A 21,979-nucleotide genomic window follows, 5' to 3' on the forward strand; every position below is an offset into this window, starting at 1 on the left:
TGGTTGTGGGGTCCCAGTGCGATGGGAGGCTGGACAGAAAACGCTACAAAAAATGGCTTTCACCCCAGACGGCTCACTTGATTTTTGACAACCTTTAGGCTGTTAACTACTTGTTAGATCCTTCTTGCGTATCTCTGTCTTCCTGAGAAACCACTTTGAAGATACCACTACGTATTACAGCAGTCATTGATATTTTCTTACTAATCTATCTATAACTCTGTAATGTTTGCATTGTTCCTATCCTATTTCATAAATGGATCCATGTTTATTATTATGTGTCTCCTACAACAACCATTGAAAATTATTGAATGATTATTCAATAGGTCACTCATGTATAGTTTTATTTATATCCTTTAGAAGCCACTTTGAAGATACCTAAGTATACTACAACAACTATTGATAATCTCCTACCTCTTTTGTCTGTAACTCACTATCATTTGTCTATTTGTTTTCCTGAGAAACTATCTTATAGATAACAATATGTAAAACAATAACCATTGATAATTTCCTACCACTTGGTCTATAATTTGGTAAGCCCCCCCTATTATTATGTTATCCTTCTTTTACTCTTTAAAATTTAAAAAAAAAAATTTTTTTTCACTACAGCTGGATATATTTACTCTCTTCTTCCCTCCCTCTCTCTCTCCCTCTCTCTCTGTAACACAAATAATGTTGAGATGACACCCTCATAGCAAAACCCTACAAATGTTTTTCTGGAAGAACTATATAGAACTGCTGGGTCAAAGGTTATAAGAAATTTAAATACTGCCCTTCAAATGTATGAATTTACATTCCTACCAAGAACCTTCTCCTGTACATCCTTGCCAAAATTGAGTATTATCAATGTCTTACATTTTTTTGCAAGTGAGGTGAGCCTAAAATGAACATATTCATGGGTATTAGTAATTTAAAATTGGAAAAAGAAATGCCAATTTTCATAAAGTTTTTAAATAAACACAATTTGGCCACTAGGCTATTGGTATATGGTAGCTTGCAACATACTAAGAACTAGTGATCAAATGGAATATACATATAGATGAGTGGATTATACAGAAATGATTTTAATGGTGTGAGCAGAGCTCTGAAGAGATATTCAATGTGCTACAGCAGGAAAAGAAGCAACCATTGAGCTAACTCTTAAAGGACATGCAAAGGTTAGTATGGGTAAAACTGGGAAGATAGGGAGGAGGGGAGATAAAAGGCAGGTAGAGTAGGAGATTTAAAAACATAAAAGTAAGAGAATACAGCATCAGGCAATGGCAAATAGTTTCACTGCTGTAGTGCTAGCTGTGACTGAAAGATACATATCCCAGGTCAAAAACAACATAAAAGCTTTAAAAATATTACTCTGTAAGATAAAGCTTTAGTGTGCTTTATTTGGGAAGCTGCTTTTAGTAGCAGATGCTGGGCAATCAAATGTACTCATAGATTGCAGGGAAGAGAGAACTAGGAAGGAGTTTGGCCTGCACCTCAGCTTTGGGCAGACAAAAAGTACAGCCAGCTAAAACAAAAAGGAAAAGATTACACAAGTACTATGGAAGTCGACTCCCAGGTAGCCAGGTGCCAAGAAAAGGCTGAGGATGAAGGCTGGAAAGGCAGGGGACCTCCCATGTGCTTCTGTGTATGGCATCCACTGTCACAGGCATCAAGTTCACTAAATAAATATCAGCACAGAAAGCTCTCTGTCTGGCTTAGGCTGCCTGCTATATGACCACATCTGGGCTGTAACAAACACCGACACAGGTCAAGATATGAACAAGCTGGCAGTCAAGCAATATTGTATGTAGTACAGACATATAAAGTCAGCAGAAGAATACCATAGTTGCTGTTATTCAGCACTGCTGTGACAGTGTTTTCCAAAGTTCCTAGGCACTTGTTTTAAAACAAAACAAAGCAGACTCCTTTGCCTCAACCCAGACCTATTAAGAAAAGATTCCCAGGAGTGGAAACTGGGAACTTTATTTAACAAGCAATGCAGATGCTCCATTTCAGGAAGTTTTAGGAGACCTGATTTAGAAGTTCTCAAAAATACAAAGAAGAAAATAGAAAAAAATCAGAAAGTTATTCAGTTATTGTTTCCTAGAGGTGATATATTTATCTACCTAAAACTCCAAGAAAATGAACTGAAAAATTATGAGAAATAAATACTGATAAAATATTTATTCAGTGAGACTTCAGGATAGAAATGTCCACAAGATGAATGCATACAGGAACTATAAGCTAGATAAATTGCACAGACTGGAATTAAGAACTGCACAAATTTATCAGCAGGGTGGGAAGCTTAAAGCCTGAAACAGTATGACAAAATTCAGGGAGAAGATGCTGATAGAGAAGATAGCTTAGGAGGAAAGCCTGGGAAAATGTGCATCTACTTTATCGAAGGTGAACCAAAGGTTTCATCAGTAAATAACACATGATCATTTTATAATTGGACATTCCACAGTCACTAAATGGAGGTAAAATGTAATGAATACACAACACACACTCACTAAACTTATTCAGAGAAAGAGTTCTACCCTAACTCTGTATCTGTAGATCTGTGCAAATCTGTGTCCTAGGTAATCCCTGAGGTATTTGAGAAAATGCAGACAAAGCAATTCACAAGGTTGATCTTCCTCAAACATGGAAGTAGGTTGCACACTCTCCAGTTCAGTGCTGATGGCACCTGTAAGAATCAAAAAAGATCTAACACTGAGGAAAGGTCTGTGGCTAAGTGATGAAGCTAGAGAATATTGCTTATTGGAAGAACTGCTTAGTTTCAGCTACAATTCCTTGCAAAGGCAAAGCCTTCCTGTCATCTCTTTGCTCTAAGAATAGTTAGGCTACAGCTGAAAAAAATGCCTGATTGTTTCAAAAGTTATACACCAATTCTCTCTTTGATAAGCATCCATCTTTTAAAACAGCTAGCCCATTTCAAATGTTCTGTTTTCAAACTCTGCACTTTTGCAGCTGTAAATGGGTTTAAGAATAAAGTGAGGTAAAAAAGCAGAAAGAATAAAGTGAGGTCAAACACCATAGCAGAACTGAGCAATGCTCCAGATGACTGAAAAGAGCAATAGGGAAAACATCCCATGCTGTTAATGCTCTCAGACTGTCTCTAGCCTGTGCCCTCAGATGGTGCCAGAAAGCCCATAATTTCAGAGGAAGTCCCTGAGTAAATGAAGCACTCATCCAGTATGACTCTAATCTCCTCACATAACCCCACCTCTACTAATTCTCAAATCTCAAAACCCTACTGCTGTACAGACACATACTTTTAATTCTCAAGAGTATATGTTTAGAATTAAAATTGTTGGATCACGTGGCAACTATTTAACATGTTGAGGACCTGCTGTTTTCTAATGTGGCTGTACATTTTTTCCATTGCCACCAGCAAGATAGGAGGGGTCCAATTTCTCCACATCCTTGTCAACACTTGTTATTGTCAGTCTTTTTTATTTTAGTCATCCTTGTGACTGTGAAGTGGCATCTCATGTGTTTTTTATTTGCATTTCCCTAGTGACTAATTATGCAAAGCATCTTTTTATGTATGTATTGGCCATATATATGTCTTCTTGGAAGAAGTGTGTATTTAGATGCTTTGCCTATCTTTCCCCCCACATTTATTTATATTTTTATTGTGGTAAAAACCACGTAACATAAATTTACTTTTAAGTGTACAAATCAACTGTAGTAAGTATAGCCACCTGTTACGAAACAGAACCCTGAACTTTTTCATCTTGCAAGATTAAAACTCTTGGCCATTAAAGAATAATTCTCCTTTTCCTCCTCCTTAGGGGCTCTGGTAGTCACCATTCTTCTTTCTCTTTGATCATTTTTATTTTCAGTTGTTTAGGGGGTTTTTTAGTTGTTCCTGTTGAGTTTTAAGAGTTTCGTTGTAATTCTGGATACAATTCCCTTGTTAGATACATAGCTTACAATTAGTTTCTCCTATTCAGTGGGTTCTTTTTGGCTTTCTTAATGGTATCCTTTAAAAACCAAAGTTTTTCAATTCTGATGAAGTCCAACACATCTTTTCTTTCTTTTGGTGTTTATACTGTAGGTGTTATATTTAAGAAGGAGTTGTCCAAATCAGGTCATGAGAACTTATACCTACATGTTCTAAAAGGTGCATAGTTTTAGCTCTTACATTTAGGGCTCTGTAAAGCTTCTGAGTTAATTTTTTAGAACTGCACATGGAAAGAAGTCCAAATTCACCCTGTCGCATGTGGCCATCCAGCTGTCCTAGCACCGTATTTCGGGAAGACTACTGTTTGCCCCATTGAATTGTTTTGTTATCCTTATTGAAAAAAAAATTAATCACAATAAATGTAAGGGGGGCTGGGGATTTAGCTCAGCGGCAAAAGCACCTGCCTGACAAGTGCAAGGTCGTGAGTTCGGTTCCCGGTACTGGAGAAAAAACAAAAGAAAAACAATAAACGTAAGGGTTTATTTTTGGATTTTCAATTCTACTCCATTCTACTCTATTATTTTTCATGCCAGTGTTGTCTCTCTATGCAGTTCAGGCTGGCCTTTGAAATAAGTTTTGAAATCTAGAAGTGTGAATTCTCCAACTTTGTTGTGTAAGGAAAAACTCTTTTCCAAGGTTATTTTGGCAACTTGGGGTCCCCTGTATTCCATATGAAATTTAAGAACAATTTATAGGCTCATACACAAAAGAGCAGCGAAGATTTTCAAAAGGGATTGTAATGAATGTGCAGATCGATTAGGAAGAAGTACCATTTTAAAAGTATTAAGATGTCTAACCCACGAGTGTAGTGTATCCTTTCATTTCCTTAGGTCTTCTTTAATTTTTACTATGATATTTTGTATTCTTAGTGTATAAGTACTTCTTTGGTTAAATTTATTCCTTTTTTGTTTTGTGTTTTTGAGATAGGGTCTTGCTATTACATAGAACTTACTATGTATCACAGTTCTTGTGCCTCAGTCTCCCAAAAGCTGGGATTACAGGCACATGCTACTATGCCTGTCCTATTTTATTCTTTATGATACTACTGTACATGAAATTCTTTTCTTAGTTTCATTTTCATATTGCTCATTGCCAGTGTATAGAAATAACTCATTTTTGTACACCAATTTTGTGTTCCCCAACATTGCTCAACTTAGTTATTAACTCTAATAGATTTTGGTGTGTCATTTGCAGACAGATGTAGTTTTACTTGTTTCCAATATGGATGCACTTTCATTGTTTTTCTTGCTTAATTGCCCTGGCTAGACCTTTGGTACAATGTTGAATCAAAATGGCAAGTCCTTTTTTTTTTTTTGGTCTTTTTGTGACAGGGTTGCACTACACAGTTCAGGCTGGCCTTGAGCTAACTTTGTAGCCCAGTTTGGCCTTGAACTCACAGTGATCCTCCTTCCTCAGCCTCCTGAGTACTGGGATTACAGGCGTGCATCACCACACCTGGCTTGAATGGCAAGAGTCTTAGTCTTGATTTTAGCAGGGAACCTTTCAGACTTTTAGCATTAAGTAGGATGTTCTGTGTTTCACAAAGTTCTTAATTATGTAGAGGAAGTTCTATTCTATTCCTAGTTTGATGAATTTTTTTTAAATCATGAGAGAGTATTAGGTTTTGCCCAAGTGCTGTTTTCACATTTTTGAGATAATCACTGGTTCAATTCTAAAACATTCCACAAAAGTCTCATGCTCAGAGGTGAGGCTTTTCGAAGATGATTGAATCAAGGGGCACTACACTCATCAGTGGATTCATCCATTCATGAGGTCACAGCTAAATGTGCTATTAGGAGCTGGGGGCTGTTTGGAAGATGTATGACCTGACTTGTCCCTGGCTCTTCCCTTCTCCCTCTGCTTCCTGGCTACGAAGACACAAGCAGCTTTCCTCTGTGTGTCCTTTCACCATGCTGTTTCTGCCTTGGAGCCAGCTGAAAGGGACTGAATCCTCTGAAACTGTGAGCCAAAATAAAGCTTTTACTCTTTAAATTGTGTCAGGTATTTTGTCCCAGGAAAGTGACTAACACGCATGTATTCTTTTCATCTATTGTTCTATTTATACAGTGCATCACACTGATTTTTGCAAAATGAACCAACTTTGCATACCTGAGGCAATTCCCTCTTGGTAAGGTTATACAGCAGTTTTTATATGTTGCTGAATTCAAATTCTTAATATTCTGTTGAGGGGTTTTGCATCTAAATTTATAACAAATATTAGTCTATAGCTTTCTTTTTATATCTATTCTTTTTTTAAGTTTTGATGTCAGATTACACTGGCCTCACAGAATGAGTTGGGAAGTGTTCTCTACTCTGGAAAAGTTGTGAACGGTTGGTAGTAATTCTATAAATGTTTAGAATTCACCAACTAAACCACCTAGCCTTGCCTTTTCTGTGGGAAGATTTCTGTTATAGATTTTGTTACAGTCCTGTTATAGTATCTTCTCATTTTCTATTTCCCCAATTTAGTGTCAATCGTTTATTGACTGTATTATTATATCTTAAGTATTCAGTCATCTTTAGTAGTTACCATTACATTTTATTTCTCTATGTAGAATTTATTATCACTTGGTATCTTCTTTGTTCATTTGTTTTAGAGCTTCTGGTCTTGCATTGTTTTGCTTTGTTTTTGTTTTTTGAGATAGGGTCTCACAGCTCAGGCTGGCCTTAAACTCACTATGTAGCCCAGGTTAGCCTTGAACTCACAGCAATCCTCCTGCCTCAGCCTCCTGAGTGCTGGGATTACAGGCGTACACCACCATGCCTAGCTGTGTTCTTATATGTTTTTATCAACTGATTATCTTCAATGGGAACTTCATGAGGGCACAGACTTTGTTCTAGCTTCTTCTTGGTAACCCCAACACGTACAACAGTGTTTGCTACATGTCAGGTACCTAAAACAAGAATTTGTTGAAGAGTATGGGAACAAATGAATAAACTTCACAGCAGAAAGTTAAGGAAGCACCTGTTTAATGACTTTTTCTCAGTAATAAGAATGTAAGTCTTTTACTGAAAGGGAAAGATGAGTTGTGGCAGACTCTGAAAAAAGTGGGAACATTAACTGACCACTGTAAAGAAAGAGAAAATAAGGTACCAAAGAAATGTAATCGGACTACAATGCTGAGGGCCAATTTGAAGCTAGGGAATGCAAACGTATGGTAATACATACTGATCTGCTCTATTACATAGCTTTCTTCATAAATACCTGAGAGAAAGCAGATAGACTAGTTCATTCATGAATCTGGTTGTAAGAGAGATGAATAAAGAAAATCATAGTACAAGGAGGTTCACAGTACAGGAATGGCCATATCTAAAAGGGATAAAAAGAGGTGAAGAGAGAAGAACGATGGACAAAGAGAAAGCAGACAGGCTACTATTTTAGAAATGGTAAAAGATTGAAGAATGACCTTGGTGGAAATAGTTGAACAAATTGAATGCAATGATAACAGGTTGTCCACAGAGAATAGGATGTCTCAAACACTAAAAGGTAGTGAATACGTCTAAGGTATAACTGTGGTTGTAAATGTTTGAGGTTCAGTAGAGAAGATCATCAGAACTGAGGAAGTCAAAAACTACATGGCCAAGGTGTTAAAAGCTTCAACTACACAGACATAAAAATCTCCCACAAGGCGACCATGAATCTAGTATGGTACCAATCCATCTGACCATAAGGTCAGCAAGTAACTGTAATTAGAAAAAAAGGACGGTGATAGAGCTAAGCGGCATAAGCCTCAAAGAAGAATCTTGTCAGAGATATATGATGTAATATTATGAAAGTAGAAAGTTGATAAGGAGACCAAATTCTAAATTAGCCCTCAATAACCCTCATCCTTGTGTAATCACTTCCCGTTGGAGGGTGGGCAGAATTTGGGAATATAAGCTATTCACTTTTGATTACACTGTGTTATATAAGCCTGTTGGGCTTGACTTAACCAGGGAAGCCTTCAACAGCAGTGCTTCTCTGGCAGGCTATAGAAGAAGAAAGTAGAGAGGTGCACACTGGCTGGGCTGGAAGAAAGTTTATGTCTACAATGAAAACTGGCTACATGGCCACATGGCACAGGCCTGTAGGCAGCCTCACCTCCTGTTTGCTCCAAGTTGAGGGACACTGTCTTGTGCTTAAAAAATAATCATCATCCTGCCTACTTATATCCTATGTACAAAGCAGTTACATGTGGCTATCTGAAACTGGACAAAAGTATGGCCAATAAAGACACATTTTTCTCATCAAATATATATTAACTTTCAGAATTCCAGAGATGTGAGAAGCAGAAGCTAGTCAAATGAAAATTAAATATTGCCTTTTTTTTTTTTTTTTTGTCTTTTTGAAACAGGGTCTCGCTATGCAGTTCAGGATGGCCTTGAGCTCACTTTGTAGCCTAGGCTGGCCTTGAACTTGCAACGATCCTCCTGCCTCAGCCTCCCGAGTGCTAGGATTACAGGCGTGCACCACCAAGCCTGGTCTTAAATATTGCTTTTGACAAAGACACAACACTCCTTTACTATTCCAGGCCTGTAAGAACATAATTTACTCTGACTCCTTACAATAAAAAGTTTAATTTTGCCAGGACTAATGACAAAAAACACTATACCATACATATATGAACTGCTCATTAACATTTAGAATAATACAGCAGTAATATTTGTTTAACAAAAATGATTAAGTCCAAAGTACTTCCTTTTGCATTTATAGATTTTGAATGGGATACATAACACTGTTCAGAGGTGGAGTCTGCCATCTGCTGGAAAGGAAAGTGAAGTTTTTATATCATCAAGCAGTTATACAACTACCACCATGCACTCTGGTTTCTCTTCAGATCGAATAAATCTTTCACCTTTTACAACTACCACCATGCTACTAAAAAACTGTTTGTGGTACAAGTACATTTGTATAAATAAACACACATACACACTCCCTGCATGGGGTAACTAAGTAGGAATCAGACTGATCTCTAAAGTGAAAACCAGGTATGAATGGGAGGTGGAAAAGCAGGGAATATGTATTTCTAGTTTAAGAGTTTCAGTTTAGGGAAATGAAAAAGTTCTAAGATGGATGCTAGGCCAGGCGTGGTGGTGAACACTTGTAATCCCAGCACTCAGGAGGCTGAGGCAGGAGGATTATTGTGAGTTTGAGACCAGCCTGGACTACAAAGTAAGCTCAAGGCCAGCCTGAACTGCATACAGACCCTGTCTCAAGAAAAGACAAAAAAAAAAAAAAAAAAAAAAAGATGGATGCTAATGACAGCTCTACAACGTTTATTGCCACTGAAATGTATACCTAAAAAGAGTAAATTTTTATTCTGTATATGTAACACAATGCGGAGAGGGGAGGGGAGAGAAAAGTGGAGGGGCAAAGAAGAATGAGAAAGGGAGAGCCAAAGAGACAAAATGGAAAAGAGAGGAAGCGGAGGGGAGGGGAGGGACAAGGGATGAGGGACGAGGAGGGGAGGGGAGGGAGAATTGACTGGAAGGTAAATCAGAAAAGTATGTCCAGACCAACAAAAAGGAAGGCTAGGGTTGTAGATCTTTAACAGTGATTTTAAAATAAAATACAACTATATCTGAAATACTTCATTGAAATTCCTCCTCCAAATCAAAATCACTTAAAGATGGTAACAAAAATCCTACTAAATATTAAGCTAAACTGTGTTAATAAAGGGCTCCTTTAAAAAGTATAATTTAGTAGAAAAACAAGAAAATTTCTGTGGCTAAATTAGCCACTTAAATGGTAACCCTGCTCACATCACAAGGCTCAGATTCCCGGGTGTGGCAGACTTTCCCAAACATGTTGTGCCAAGAGATAACTGCAACAGGCTTTCCATCACCCAGGCTCCACTGTGATGCTACCCTTGCGAGACCACCACTCAGGCCATGAGCTGAAGTCCAGTCCTACTTTCTTCATTCTGGATGGCCTCAGTGACTTCTGACACCACAGGACATGACAGATGTGATGCTGCACACCTTCCTGTAAAGTGAGAAAGCAGTTCTGCCAACATCCTGCATGGCTTCTTTCAAAATGCCTTTGCTACAGATGCTCTCTCCTAAAATACAGGACCAAGCCCTGAGGTGACTGTCCTGAGCTCAGCCTTCTCACCATTCCAGGGCAGTCAGCAGACACAAGACTGAAGGAACCTCTGGTCTGTCGGGTCACACCCCCCACCCTCGTGTCTTAGTCATCCCAGCTAAGGCCCCACACAGCATGGAACAGAGATGGCCAACCCTGTCCAAGTTCCTCCTCCAAAATCCATGGCTGTGATCAAGTGATTGGCATTTTATGTTACAGCCTAAGGAAGACAATGAATGTGTCACTGCAGGTTTGAATATAAAAACTGGTAGAGTTACACCACCCACTCTTCCATTCCCACACAGATGGACCTCTCTGCCCCTCACTTACTCTTCTAAACAGACTGGTTGATTTGAGAGAAGAAAGAAGTGAGCACGCCTAGCACAGCCTCTTCCTTTCCCTTTTTTCTCCGAATTGGCTAACTCTGAAGAGAGCACTGAAAGCCATACGCTTTCGGGTCTGCTCCCTGCTGGAAAGGCCAGCAGCTGGGCGGGGTGTGCTCAATTCAGAACCTACTGCCAAGTCCACTGTTTCCTTACAATTGAAATCTCTCTCAAAGAGACTGCCTTCTGCCTAACTCCTGGCTACAGTCTTGGGTGGGGAAGAGAAGTGGGATTAATAGGTCCTCTAAAATCCCAATAAAAACTGCTAGCGAAATAGTGTTTGAAATCATTATTCACTGGAAGAAATGTCTGTTACTTGCTGTCTCCATCTTTCCCCTTTCCTTTTCGAACCTACTTTAACCTACTTATTTTTGGTCCCCACCATCCCACAGAAGCTGAAGCTGGTCTTACTGTGACAATCTCCCCCCTGCTGGACAAAAGCCCTGTCTTCTTATCTGACAATCAATGGTATTTGACACAGCTGATTGCTTCCTCCTCAAAATACTTTGTTTTCCAGACCACTACAGTCTCCTGGTCTTCAGCTATCTGAGCTCCAGAGGTCATTTCTTGGTTCTTTCCTCTTCTCTGTCTCCAGTCATTCTTCCAGTGTTATCCAGTCTTATGGCATTAAATACATGCCAGTGACTCCCAAATTTATACTTCTATCTCAGATTTCTCTCTTAAACTCTCAACTCATAGGCAGTGGCCTCCTTAACAACTCTATATGGACAGTTACCTACTAAGCAACTTAAATTCAACACTGCCAAAACTGAACCTGACCCTGTCCCTTAGCCTTGCTCTATCCACAGTGGCAATTCCATCCTTTCAGTTAAATCTTAGCATCTCCTTTGAGTCCTCTCCTCTTAAAAGCCACATTCAACCCATTACACTGATTTATAGAACACTCTAATCCCTCCTTCTTTACTACCTCTATTGATGCTATTGTACCATATTTGATTTAATCATTTTATTGTTGTAATTACTGCAATAAGCTCTCCTAAATGGTCTGCTTTTCTCTTTTTTTCTATTCTTAACATGACCTTTATACAAATTAAACTGTTTTTCTTCTACTCAAAACCCTTAACAGAGTACACATTTCACTCAGGATTGAAGTCCTTAGGATGGCCAACAAAGAACTTGTTAAGGCCTTTACCTCCTCTCCTGCAATCTACCCCTCATTCTACTCAGGCCACATTGGCTTCATTCTTCTCTGAATTCGTAATACACTCCTGCTCTTTCCCAGATGCTGGCAGACATCTAAGTCTTTGCTCAAGTCTCTCACTTTCTAAACAAAGCCTCTATGCCTTCTGTACTGAGTCTCAAATCTCCTCACTCATATACTCTTCATCTTCCTCATTTTTTGCTCATACAGAGTCCTAGATAGATTGACAATAGAGCTCCATTCCATCCATTTGGGTCCCCAGCCTCCTTCCATTGAAAGTTTCTGCTCCAGCTAGTACCTCTGAAAATCTTTCCATTTGACCAATGAATATTGGCAGGGGGAGGGTAAACAAATGATGGAGAAGGTACATCCACTTTAAAGTGGCTTGGCTATGAAGTAATAAGTATACTACTTCCAAAAATTCCATTTCTGAGAACCAATTATACGGTCCTATCTGGCCTCAAGGATGATGGATTATACAATCTAGTTATATACCCTGAAAGAAAAAGGAAAATGGACCTTAGTGAGCACTTCAATCACCAGTTACCTCTGCTCCCTTTTTTAATGCATAGAACACACTCAACTCTTCCCACCACATCACACACACCCAGTGAGAAAACCTGTGGTCTACCCAGCCAGCGTGTCCAGGATCTCTGGATGTGGCACAGTCAGACCACAAGTAACTCCTTATAATGCCAGGACTACAGGTAACTCCTTATGATGCCACCTATGAACTAAAAAGGCAAGGCATCTGTACCTTCTTTTCCCACTCCCAATATATGATGGTGGGACAGGGATAGGAGTTTCCTCTTTGCCCAACATTCTCCTTACCCAAGTGGACTCTGTCATGCTTCTCGGGGCTGAAAAAACTCTTCCACATACCAACATATCCTGCCAGAGCCAGATGTGGGTTTTTCTAAAGTGGTTGTACAGCTCTACTAGTCAAAGGCTTGTTTGGTACACGCTCATGGACTATTTCAGTCTAATTCCCTTGAAAACTTAGCATCCCCTTGAAAACGTGAAACTATTTGTTTCCTATCAGTCCCATGTGCCAGGAATCACACAGATGTTTGCTACCACGTCTCTTGGTTTTAACTAAGAGAAGCCACCTACAGGACATATGAAACAAGGTCCCAATTTTGGCTGCAATAGAATCACTTAGGGAACTTTGAGAAACCATCTATATCCAGGTTTCTCAGATACCAGCAATAAATCAGAAGTTCTGCAGGTAGGATCAAGCTGATGCTGACAGGCAGCTGAGAACAAGAACTCATACCTTTAATCTAATCTTTGTCACAGGCCTAGTCACCTTTTTAATTGAGAGTTTCCTGGGCCTTCCTTTCTTCCAGATTGTTCAACTCTTATTTCTTACTCTCTAGAGCCTAGAAGCAGCCTGTTCTTCCTTTCAATACCCCAAGTGTCAGAACTTTCTTGATTCCTTTTCCTTTTTTGCCTGCAGACTAGCCAATTCTTTCCAGTAGCTTCTTGTAGTATCTTACTTAATGTCTCACACTCTGATCCTTCACAATGTTCTATCTAGACAGAGTTCAGCTGGTGAGGTTGCCTTCCAAGCTACTGCAGATGACAAACTTACCACACTGGTTACCACTACATAGTATGGCTTTCTGTCTTGCCCTGCCTCCAGAATGAGTTTCCTTATCAGTGTGGCAAACCACTGATAAGTCAACGGCACAAACTTTAAGGTGTTAACAGATTCCACTTCTAATACTAGCTAGTGCAGCAAAAGCTAAAACTGCACTTATCACAAAGTTTTTATCATGCCCCCATACCTATCAAGCAGGTTGACAGATATTCTTCCCTATTCATCATTCAAGGATACAGTCTACTTTGTGGCTTCACTCTCCCCTGGGTCTTAGTGGAATTTCTCCAATTAAAGAAACAGACAAGGAACTTTACAAATCACTATCTTGTACTGGTAAGACACATGGCACCCTGTGCACATTTCACTAATGACAATTCACCTAGTCTCACCTAAAGAGGGCTATGAAGCATAGTCCAGATGTCTAGAACACAGTGACGTTAGCAAGCACTAGCGGTCTCTTTCATACTCTTTAAAACTTAAGCTCTACAAAGACAGGAATCTTTGTCTGGTCTATGCACAGATTTATCCATGTGCCTATTATGTTGCCTGGCACACACAGGTGGTCAAAAAATATCTTCTGAATGAATGAATGGAAGAACACAATCTAAGACATAGTATTAAGGCATTTTTAAATTAAAAGTAAACTAAATGGACTAAATGTGCCCAGATCTAGCAGAGAAAGGAGAACTGATGGCTTTTCACATCTATCAATGTGAGCAATTATATACATTGGCTTGTAGGGTTGCCACAGTCTTGGGTGTACAAACAGAGGGCCTCTGCCTTCTACAAACAGGGCATCTGACAAATCCATAGACTGCAAAACTAAGCAGAGAAAAATCATGACTTGCTCGATTCTAAGACTGCAGCTACTGGAAAAAAACCACTCATTCAAAAACACAGAGGAATTTTCAACTGACTCAAAAATTTTTTTCTTGTTTTTTTCCCCTTCATTGGTTTTTTGGGGTTTAGGGTTCATTCACTCTTTATTTTCTTTTGCCTTTTCTGCTATTAGCATTTGTTTTCCATTCTTGTTTTTCTTTTTCCCCCCTTTATTTTGCTATTTTTTCCTATTCTTTTTCTTGTTCATTTTTTGCTGTTACTATTATCTAATACTATTAATTGCCTCAGCTATCCAACTGCTGGGATTACAGGCATGCACCACCATGCCCAGCAGCAAGCAACAGGCCGTTCACCTCACTTTTTTTCTTCCTTTTCAACCTCCACTGCTTAAGATTTCAAATTCTACTATTCTCATTCTCTAGTTCCCCACCGTCTCTATCTTTATTAGTATAAGCATTAAGCTTTCTGAATCTTTAGATAGCTAACTCCATACTATTACTATTAAGTACTGTTCTATTATTAGTAGGGGTAAAGTTACATTTAGATGTTTACTGAAGACAGGAATCTTTGTCTGGTCTATGCACAGATTTAAGCAACAATGCATTTATGAAGGAAATCTGTTTTGTCTTAGTGTTTATAGTATGATAATAAATCTCTTTTCTATGGTTAGGAGTAGTAAATTAATGGACCTTAGGGTATTGTCAATACCCACTTTGTCTTTGGTGCTATTATCATTACTGATTTTATTACTATAGTCAAGGTGACCCAGTTGATGCTATCAATTAACTTTTTTCCTTTTTTTTTTTTTTTTTTTTTGTCTTTTTGAGACAGGGTCTTGCTATGCAGTTCAGGCTGGCCTTCAGCTCACTTTGTAGCCCAGGGTGGCCTTGAACACACAATGATCCTCCTGCCTCAGCCTCCTGAGTGCTGGGATTACAGGCGTGCACCACCATCCCCAGAGATGCTATTAATTAAATTTCTGTGTGTGCCAATGCCTGGATTGCCTTGGTGTCATTAACAATAATGTAGCCCATTCCTAGAGAACTGGGTACTAAGCCAAATATACTATAGCTTCTCCTCTCAAATTAAAGAGTGTGGCTGGATCTTGGGATAGAATCAAAGACCTCTAGTTAGCCAAGCCCAGAGTGCATCACTAAAAAACAGGCACTAACTAAAGAGGTCTCCATGCTGGCACTATATCTTCCACTATAATCAACCCACAAGCCTCAATACACACACATGCAGGTCCATGCACACATACACATACATACACACAAATAAAGAAAAAGATAGAAACATAAGAAGACAAGGCAACAAAACACCTCTGAAAACACCTCTGAACGGCCAACTCCCTCAAAGCTGATCCATGAACATCAACGAAGAGAAAATCAAAAGGTACCTAACTGAATAATTTGAAATGATAACAGAGGAAATTTTTAAAAATCAATAAAGTGTTTGGAGATATAACTAAATAGATAATTTGGACCTAATAAAACAATCAGCAGGCCTACAGAAGTCACTAATAAAAAGCTAGCAATATAATTAATACATGATATAATACATGAATGTACAGAATAGAAAAGAATTAGAGTCCATGAAAAGATACCAAACAGAAATTCAGGAGATTATAAATTGTATTGAAAGTATGGGCAACAGAAGTGACCAATGTAATGCAGTGTCAGAACTACAATTCAGGGCTGTTGTCATGGATCCAACAGGTGCTAGATGACACAAAGAAGACTTATCTAAAACTAACTGGCATTAGTGAAAAATCAGAAGATAACATAAATAGCATTTAAAAACCTGTTTACAGAAATAATTGCAAAACTTTCCAAAGATGGGGAAAGAATTTAATACAGAGATGAGTAAGCCATAGAGAAGCTCTAATAGCCACAATCCGAAAAGTACCTCTTCACATCACAGCCAAAATACCAGAAATCGAACAGAAAAATAGAATTAAAAGCCTTTAAAGAAAAGCAACAATGCATTTATGAAGGAAAATGAAAACACACTAGAGTTACAGCAGACTTCTCAAAAAGAACCTTAAAAGAAAGGAGAACTTGCAGTGAAGTGTTTCAAGCCCTGAAAAACAACAACTTCTAACCCAAACTGATAAATTCTGCAAAACCATCTTTCAAAATTGATGAAGAAATAAGATATTTCCATTAGAACAATCACTTTAAGAAATTTATGACCTGGGTAGGGGGACAGTGGAATGGTTTTCAGTAGCAAAACTCAGCCTCTTTGAGATCCAAAATTCAGATACTGGAAAATAACAACTTGTCAAAAAAAGGGAAGCAGATCATTGGGTCAGGAATGCGCTAACAGAAAAAATTAGAAGCTAAAGAGAAGCTGAACAGATGGTTCACAAGAAAAAAGAAAGGAAACAATCAACTCTCTCCTCAGCTCTCATGGCTCATGGCATAGGGAACCAGGTTCCCCAGAAACAAGGTAAGCACCCAGGGCTGGGATATCCAGGGAGAAACAGGCATTGGAGCCCAAGGCTTTTATGAAGTGCACAAACAGCCTGGGATTTTGCCCCGAGGGGACTACTTCCACAGAACAGGTAACAACAGGAGAGGAACTAAAACATGACCATCCAGTAGATTGACAGAGAATCCTCAATCAGGTGCCATTTGGGGAAGGGATTGATTATTTAAGTCTGAGACTCAGAACAACTAAAAAACACTTCAAGACTAAGAAACACTTCAAGGTTCCAAGGATTATGCTCCCATAGTGACTGAGTGAAGAGAGCCATGGGGAAACAGCTATGGACACAGAGCTGGCTAGAAAGAGATCCCCTGAGACATTTAACCTCAGGCCAGAAAAGACATGGCCCCACCCTTGCAGCAAGAAGCCCGCTGCACTCAGAAAAAGCTGGATCTGAAAATGCCCACTGGCACTAAGTACCTGAACCTTTTCCCTCCTAGCCTACATCTAACACAGATCTGAGGCCTGATTACCTTCCCTATCCATGAGCGCAAGCAAAGACGCATCTCACTGTGGACACTGCCAGAGCCTGTTGGACACAGGACCCTGAAATAGGGGCACATCTCACAAATTCAGTGGCTGTAAGGCTACCAGAGAAAATGTGACTTTCTGGACTCCAAAACTGCAGATCCTACAAGAAAGCCACTCATTCAAAAATATAGAAAAAAATTGTTTTTTTCTGGTTTTGGACTCATTTGTTTTGTCTTTTTTCCTTCTTCTTCGTGCTTTTTTTTCTTTTTACATTTTTCTAATTTTATTCTCCATATTATGTCCTGTTTTTCTTGTATCTTTTATTTCTCGGTTTTTGGCTATCTTTTTATAATTCTTTAAATATTCTTTTACTCCACAACAGGATCCTGTCTCACTTTTCTCTTCTCATCCCCCATTGTTTAATTTTTCAAAATTTTCTTTTTTGCCTTTTTCTCTTCCTAAACTCCTGTATCCTTAATAGTATAACTATTAAGCTTTATTAATCTTTATTAAAGATAGCTAACTATGTTATTACTGTTGAATTCTTTTCTATCAGTGGAAGTATAGTTATCATATTTAGTAGATATTTACTGAATGTTAATACTTCCTTTGTCTTAGAGTTTATACTATAATCATACATTTCTAAGATTAAAGATGTACATTAATGGTTTTTAAGGTGTATCAATATCCAGTTTGACTTGCACAATATTACTGTTCCTGACTTACTTGTTATTGCCAGAATCACATACCTACTGCTATTACGGCTCTCTGTGTATGCCAATACCTGGATTACCTTTGTGATATTGGTAAATACTGAGGTCCAGAACTGGATGCTGGGAAAATACATTACATTCCCCCCACAAATTAACTGAGATTATCAGATCTCCAGACAGAGGCAAAGGACTACAGCTAGCTACACCTTGAGTGCATCAGTGAAAAGCTAAGTAAGCAGATCTCCATACTAGCAACAAAGTCTTTCCACTAGAACTGACTGATACCTAAGCTCAAAACAAAACAAAGCAAAGCAAAACAAAATAAATAAAACAAAAGCATGAGAAAGTAAGTCAATAAAAAGCCTCCTAAAACTACCATATCCCCCAAAGCTGATCCACAGAGCACTGAAGAGGAAGAAAGCAAAAGCCACAAAGCTGAATTATTAGAAAGGATAGCAGAGGAGATTAAAAACAGATCAGTCAAGGGCTCACAGAAAATGTAACTAAACAGATATTTTCTTTTTTTTCCTTTTTTTCAGTACTAGAAATTGAACTCGGGACCTTGAGCTTTCCAAGCAGATGTTGCGCCACTGAGCTATATCCCTGGCCCAAATTATAGACTCAACATATAATGTGAGTAAATGCTATATTTGTTTGTAGGGTATACTGGTTTTTTATTGTTGTTGTTTTTTATTTTTGGTACCAGAAATCAAACTCAGGACCTTGCACTTGCCAGGCAGGCACTTGTGCCACTGAGCTATATCCCTGGCCCTCTAATCAGATAACAGAGGTAATAAACAAAACAATCAGGGAATTTAGAGAAGACTCTAATAAAAAGAGCTGATACAAAACATCAATGACCAGTTTAGCAAAGAACAAGAGTCCAAGAAAAGGTTTCAAAAGAAATACAGAAGAAGGGAAAAAAAAGAAATCCAGATTAAAAACTATATTTAAACTATGAGCAGAAGTGACCAATGTTGGACAGAATATCAGAAGACAGGGATGCTTTCACACACCAATTACTCAGAAATACCTTACAACAATAAAAGACTATGAAAAATGCATTCAGTAGCTGTTAGATGACACAAAAAAGATTAAGTGGAATAAGTGAAAATCAGAAGACAGCACAAAAGGCATAAAAAACCTGTTTACTGAAATAAGAGCAAAAACTTTCCAAATATTGGGAAAGAACTAAACATAGAGATAAGTGAGGCATAAGAAAACCAAACAGCCACCATCAAAACAGAACCTCTCTGCTTCACATCACAGTCAAAATATTACAAGTTCAACACAGGGAGAGAATCTTAAAAGCTATAAAAGAAAAGCAACAAATCACTTATAAAGGTAACCCCATTAGAATTACAACAGACTTCTCAACATGAACCTTAAAGGCCAGGAGAGCTTGAAGTGTTTCAAGCCCTAAAATATAACAACTTCCAACCCACACTGATATATCCTACAAAACTTTCCCTCAAAAGTAGTGAAGAAATAATGTACTGTATTTCCATGACAAAGAGGACCTCAAGAAATTCATGACCACCAAACTAGCACTACAAAAAATTCTCCGGAGTAACCCTGAGTGAGACAATGAAGCTAACAATGCCAAAACACCTAAGAGAATCAACAGACCAGACAGGGTGAGAAGTTAAGCAGGAGGAGGAAGAGGTCAGCAACTGGAACATCATGACAGAAGTAAGTTAATACCTTTCAGTAATAGCTCTCAATGTGAATGGTCTAAATTCCCCAATTAAAAGACAAAGACTGGCAGGATGGATCAAGAAACAAAACCTAGTGGTATGTATTATATAAGAAACACACTTCACCCAAAAGAAACTCACAGACTAAAAATCAAAGGATGGAAAACAATATTCCATGCAACACAAACACAGAAAAAAAGGAGCAGTTATACTAATTTCACACAAGTAGGTTTTAAGCTGAAACTGATCAGAAGAGCCAAAAATGTCACTACAAAATGGTTAAGGGAAAAATTCAACAGAAAGAGATAACAATTATAAACATACATGCACCAAACACTGGCAGACTCAACTTCAAAAACAAACACTACTGGACGTAACAAAATCAGATAGCAACACAATTATAATGGGGGACCTCAATACTCCACTGTCACAAAGAGATAACTAGACAAAAAAGCAACAAAGAAATATCAGAGTTGAACCAAACTTCTGAACAAATGGATTTAATAGATATTCATAGCATTCCACCCAGAATATACTTATTTTACTTTAGTAAACATGGGATTGCTCCAAAAACAGACCATATGCTAGCCCATAAAGCATATTTAATAAATGTAAAAATGAAATTATCCCATGCATATTACCAGATCACAGTGCAAAGAAATTAGAAATCAATGACAAATGAAACCACAGAAATTATGCAAACATATGGAAATTGACACATTCCTGTCAGGTTGAACCACTGTTGGTTGGTACATGCATGAGTGTCCCATGAAGTAGCTTGAACCACCAGTATTTAATACCAGACAATGGAATTCAAATCAGAGCTGCCCAGCAACAAGATGTGAGAGTGATATCATGGGGCTGGGGATTTAGCTCGGCGGCAGAGTGCCTGCCTGGCAAGCACAAGGTCATGAGTTTGATTCCCGGTACCAGAAAAAAAACAAAACAACAACAAAAAAAAACAACCAAGAATGATGTCATGAATATGTTAAACAATACTCTCTTGATTTTGTTTTTTTTTTGGTTTGTTTTTTTTTTTGGTTTTTTCTCCGGTACCGGGAACCGAACTCACAACCTTGCACTTGCCAGGCAGGCGCTTTTGCCGCTGAGCTAAATCCCCAGCCCCTCATACTCTCTTGAATAATCAATGGATCACAGAAGAAGTCAAAGAAGAAATTAATTCCTAGAATAAAATGATAATGCCAGTACAACATAATGAAACCTAGGGGACACAATGAAAAGTGTCCTAAGACATAAGTTCATAGCAGTGAGTGCCTATATCACAAAAACAGTGAGCCCAAATAAATAACCTAATGATACACCTCAAGGTCCTAAAAGAAAAAAAAGAAAGAAAGAAGAAGAATTTAAATCTAAAGTGAGTACAAGGAAGGAAATTATAAAGAGAGGAAGAAAATTAATGAAATTGAGATCAAAAACAATACAAAGAATAAATGAATCAAAGAACTTGTTCTCTGAAGGAAAAACAACAAAACAGACAAACACGTAGCCAATCTTGGGGTTGGTTTATTTTGCCATGCTGGAAATCAAACACAGGGTCCCGTGCATGGCAGGTACGTCTTCTACCCCAGAACTACATCAGAGCTTTTCGTTTAAAAGACCAAGGGGGTGGGGGGGTCCCTAGTTATTAATGCTATTTAATACATGAAGTCCAGTAAGATGACCAGTCTTAAGAACCTAGACTCTGAATTATAATTCTGACTCTATACAGTACGTTCTACCATTAAAACTAAAAGGCTTTAAAACAAGGTCTAGAACAACATTTTGGAAAGAGTATGGCATTTTTAAAACTCTAGAAATAAGAGAAAGAAAAACTGATAAGCATCCCATAAACTTTATAAACACCACAAAAAGGGAAGATATCAAGGTCTATGCAAATATTGTTATTTTAAAAACTATTTATGATTATAAGTACAACAGTATGGCCAACAGCTGGAAAATACAATGTTTTCCCCAACATAAAAGCTACAAAAATTTAAATCCTTTATTTCATGCTGATTTCTCTGTAACATTCAAACCCTACCAACATGAAGAAAAGCTACTGGAAAAGAGAACTTTAAACCTTATGGAAGCTCAAAACAGTAAGCATAAGGGAAGGGCATACCTTGTATAGTTTTAAAATCAGAAGAAATCTACATTTTACTTTGGGAAGGCAGCATCATAAAATTTCCATCTTACTGAAAAAAAAAGAGTATTTCAAACGCAATAATCTCTCCATCTCCAAAATTCTGTTTTTAAAACTCAGTGTGGAAAGATTTCATTAGACCACATCCTTCTCAGGCAGGGTATGCTTCAGGATCCTGGCACAGGTACTATTACAAATGAGACACACAAATTGTCAGAGATACAAACTGAAAGACAAAGCAGTTACCCAAGAGGAATGCTCCTTCATCTGGTGCTGGTTGCTGTGAGGACCACTGGCATGGCCACGCCAAAAGCAGTTCTGGCAGAGCTGGTAGTTGTGGCACTGCTGGCATCGGTACCGGAAGCCCATCATGCTCTCACAGCGACAATAGGAGCACTCCACAGGGTGGAAGACTGGTGACCCACAGAGACAAAAGGCAAGGAAAGAAAAAAAGAATTATGTTC

General features: G+C 38.4%; 1 protein-coding gene across 20 annotated transcripts in view; it reads right to left on the bottom strand.

Moving 5' to 3' along the window:
- Dtnb (dystrobrevin, beta) overlaps positions 1-21,979 on the bottom strand; it is a 368,991-nt gene that overhangs the window by 173,101 nt on the left and 173,911 nt on the right. For all 20 annotated transcript variants that reach the window (XM_013522584.1, XM_013522593.1, XM_013522592.1 and 17 more), the window contains one exon: positions 21,762-21,928. In XM_013522584.1, coding sequence (XP_013378038.1) covers positions 21,762-21,928 — 167 coding nt within the window. The remainder of the gene's footprint in view (positions 1-21,761; positions 21,929-21,979) is intronic.

This window comes from Chinchilla lanigera, unplaced genomic scaffold (assembly GCF_000276665.1).
Source record: "Chinchilla lanigera isolate Chin_1 unplaced genomic scaffold, ChiLan1.0 scaffold00068, whole genome shotgun sequence".
Lineage (NCBI taxonomy): Eukaryota > Metazoa > Chordata > Mammalia > Rodentia > Chinchillidae > Chinchilla > Chinchilla lanigera.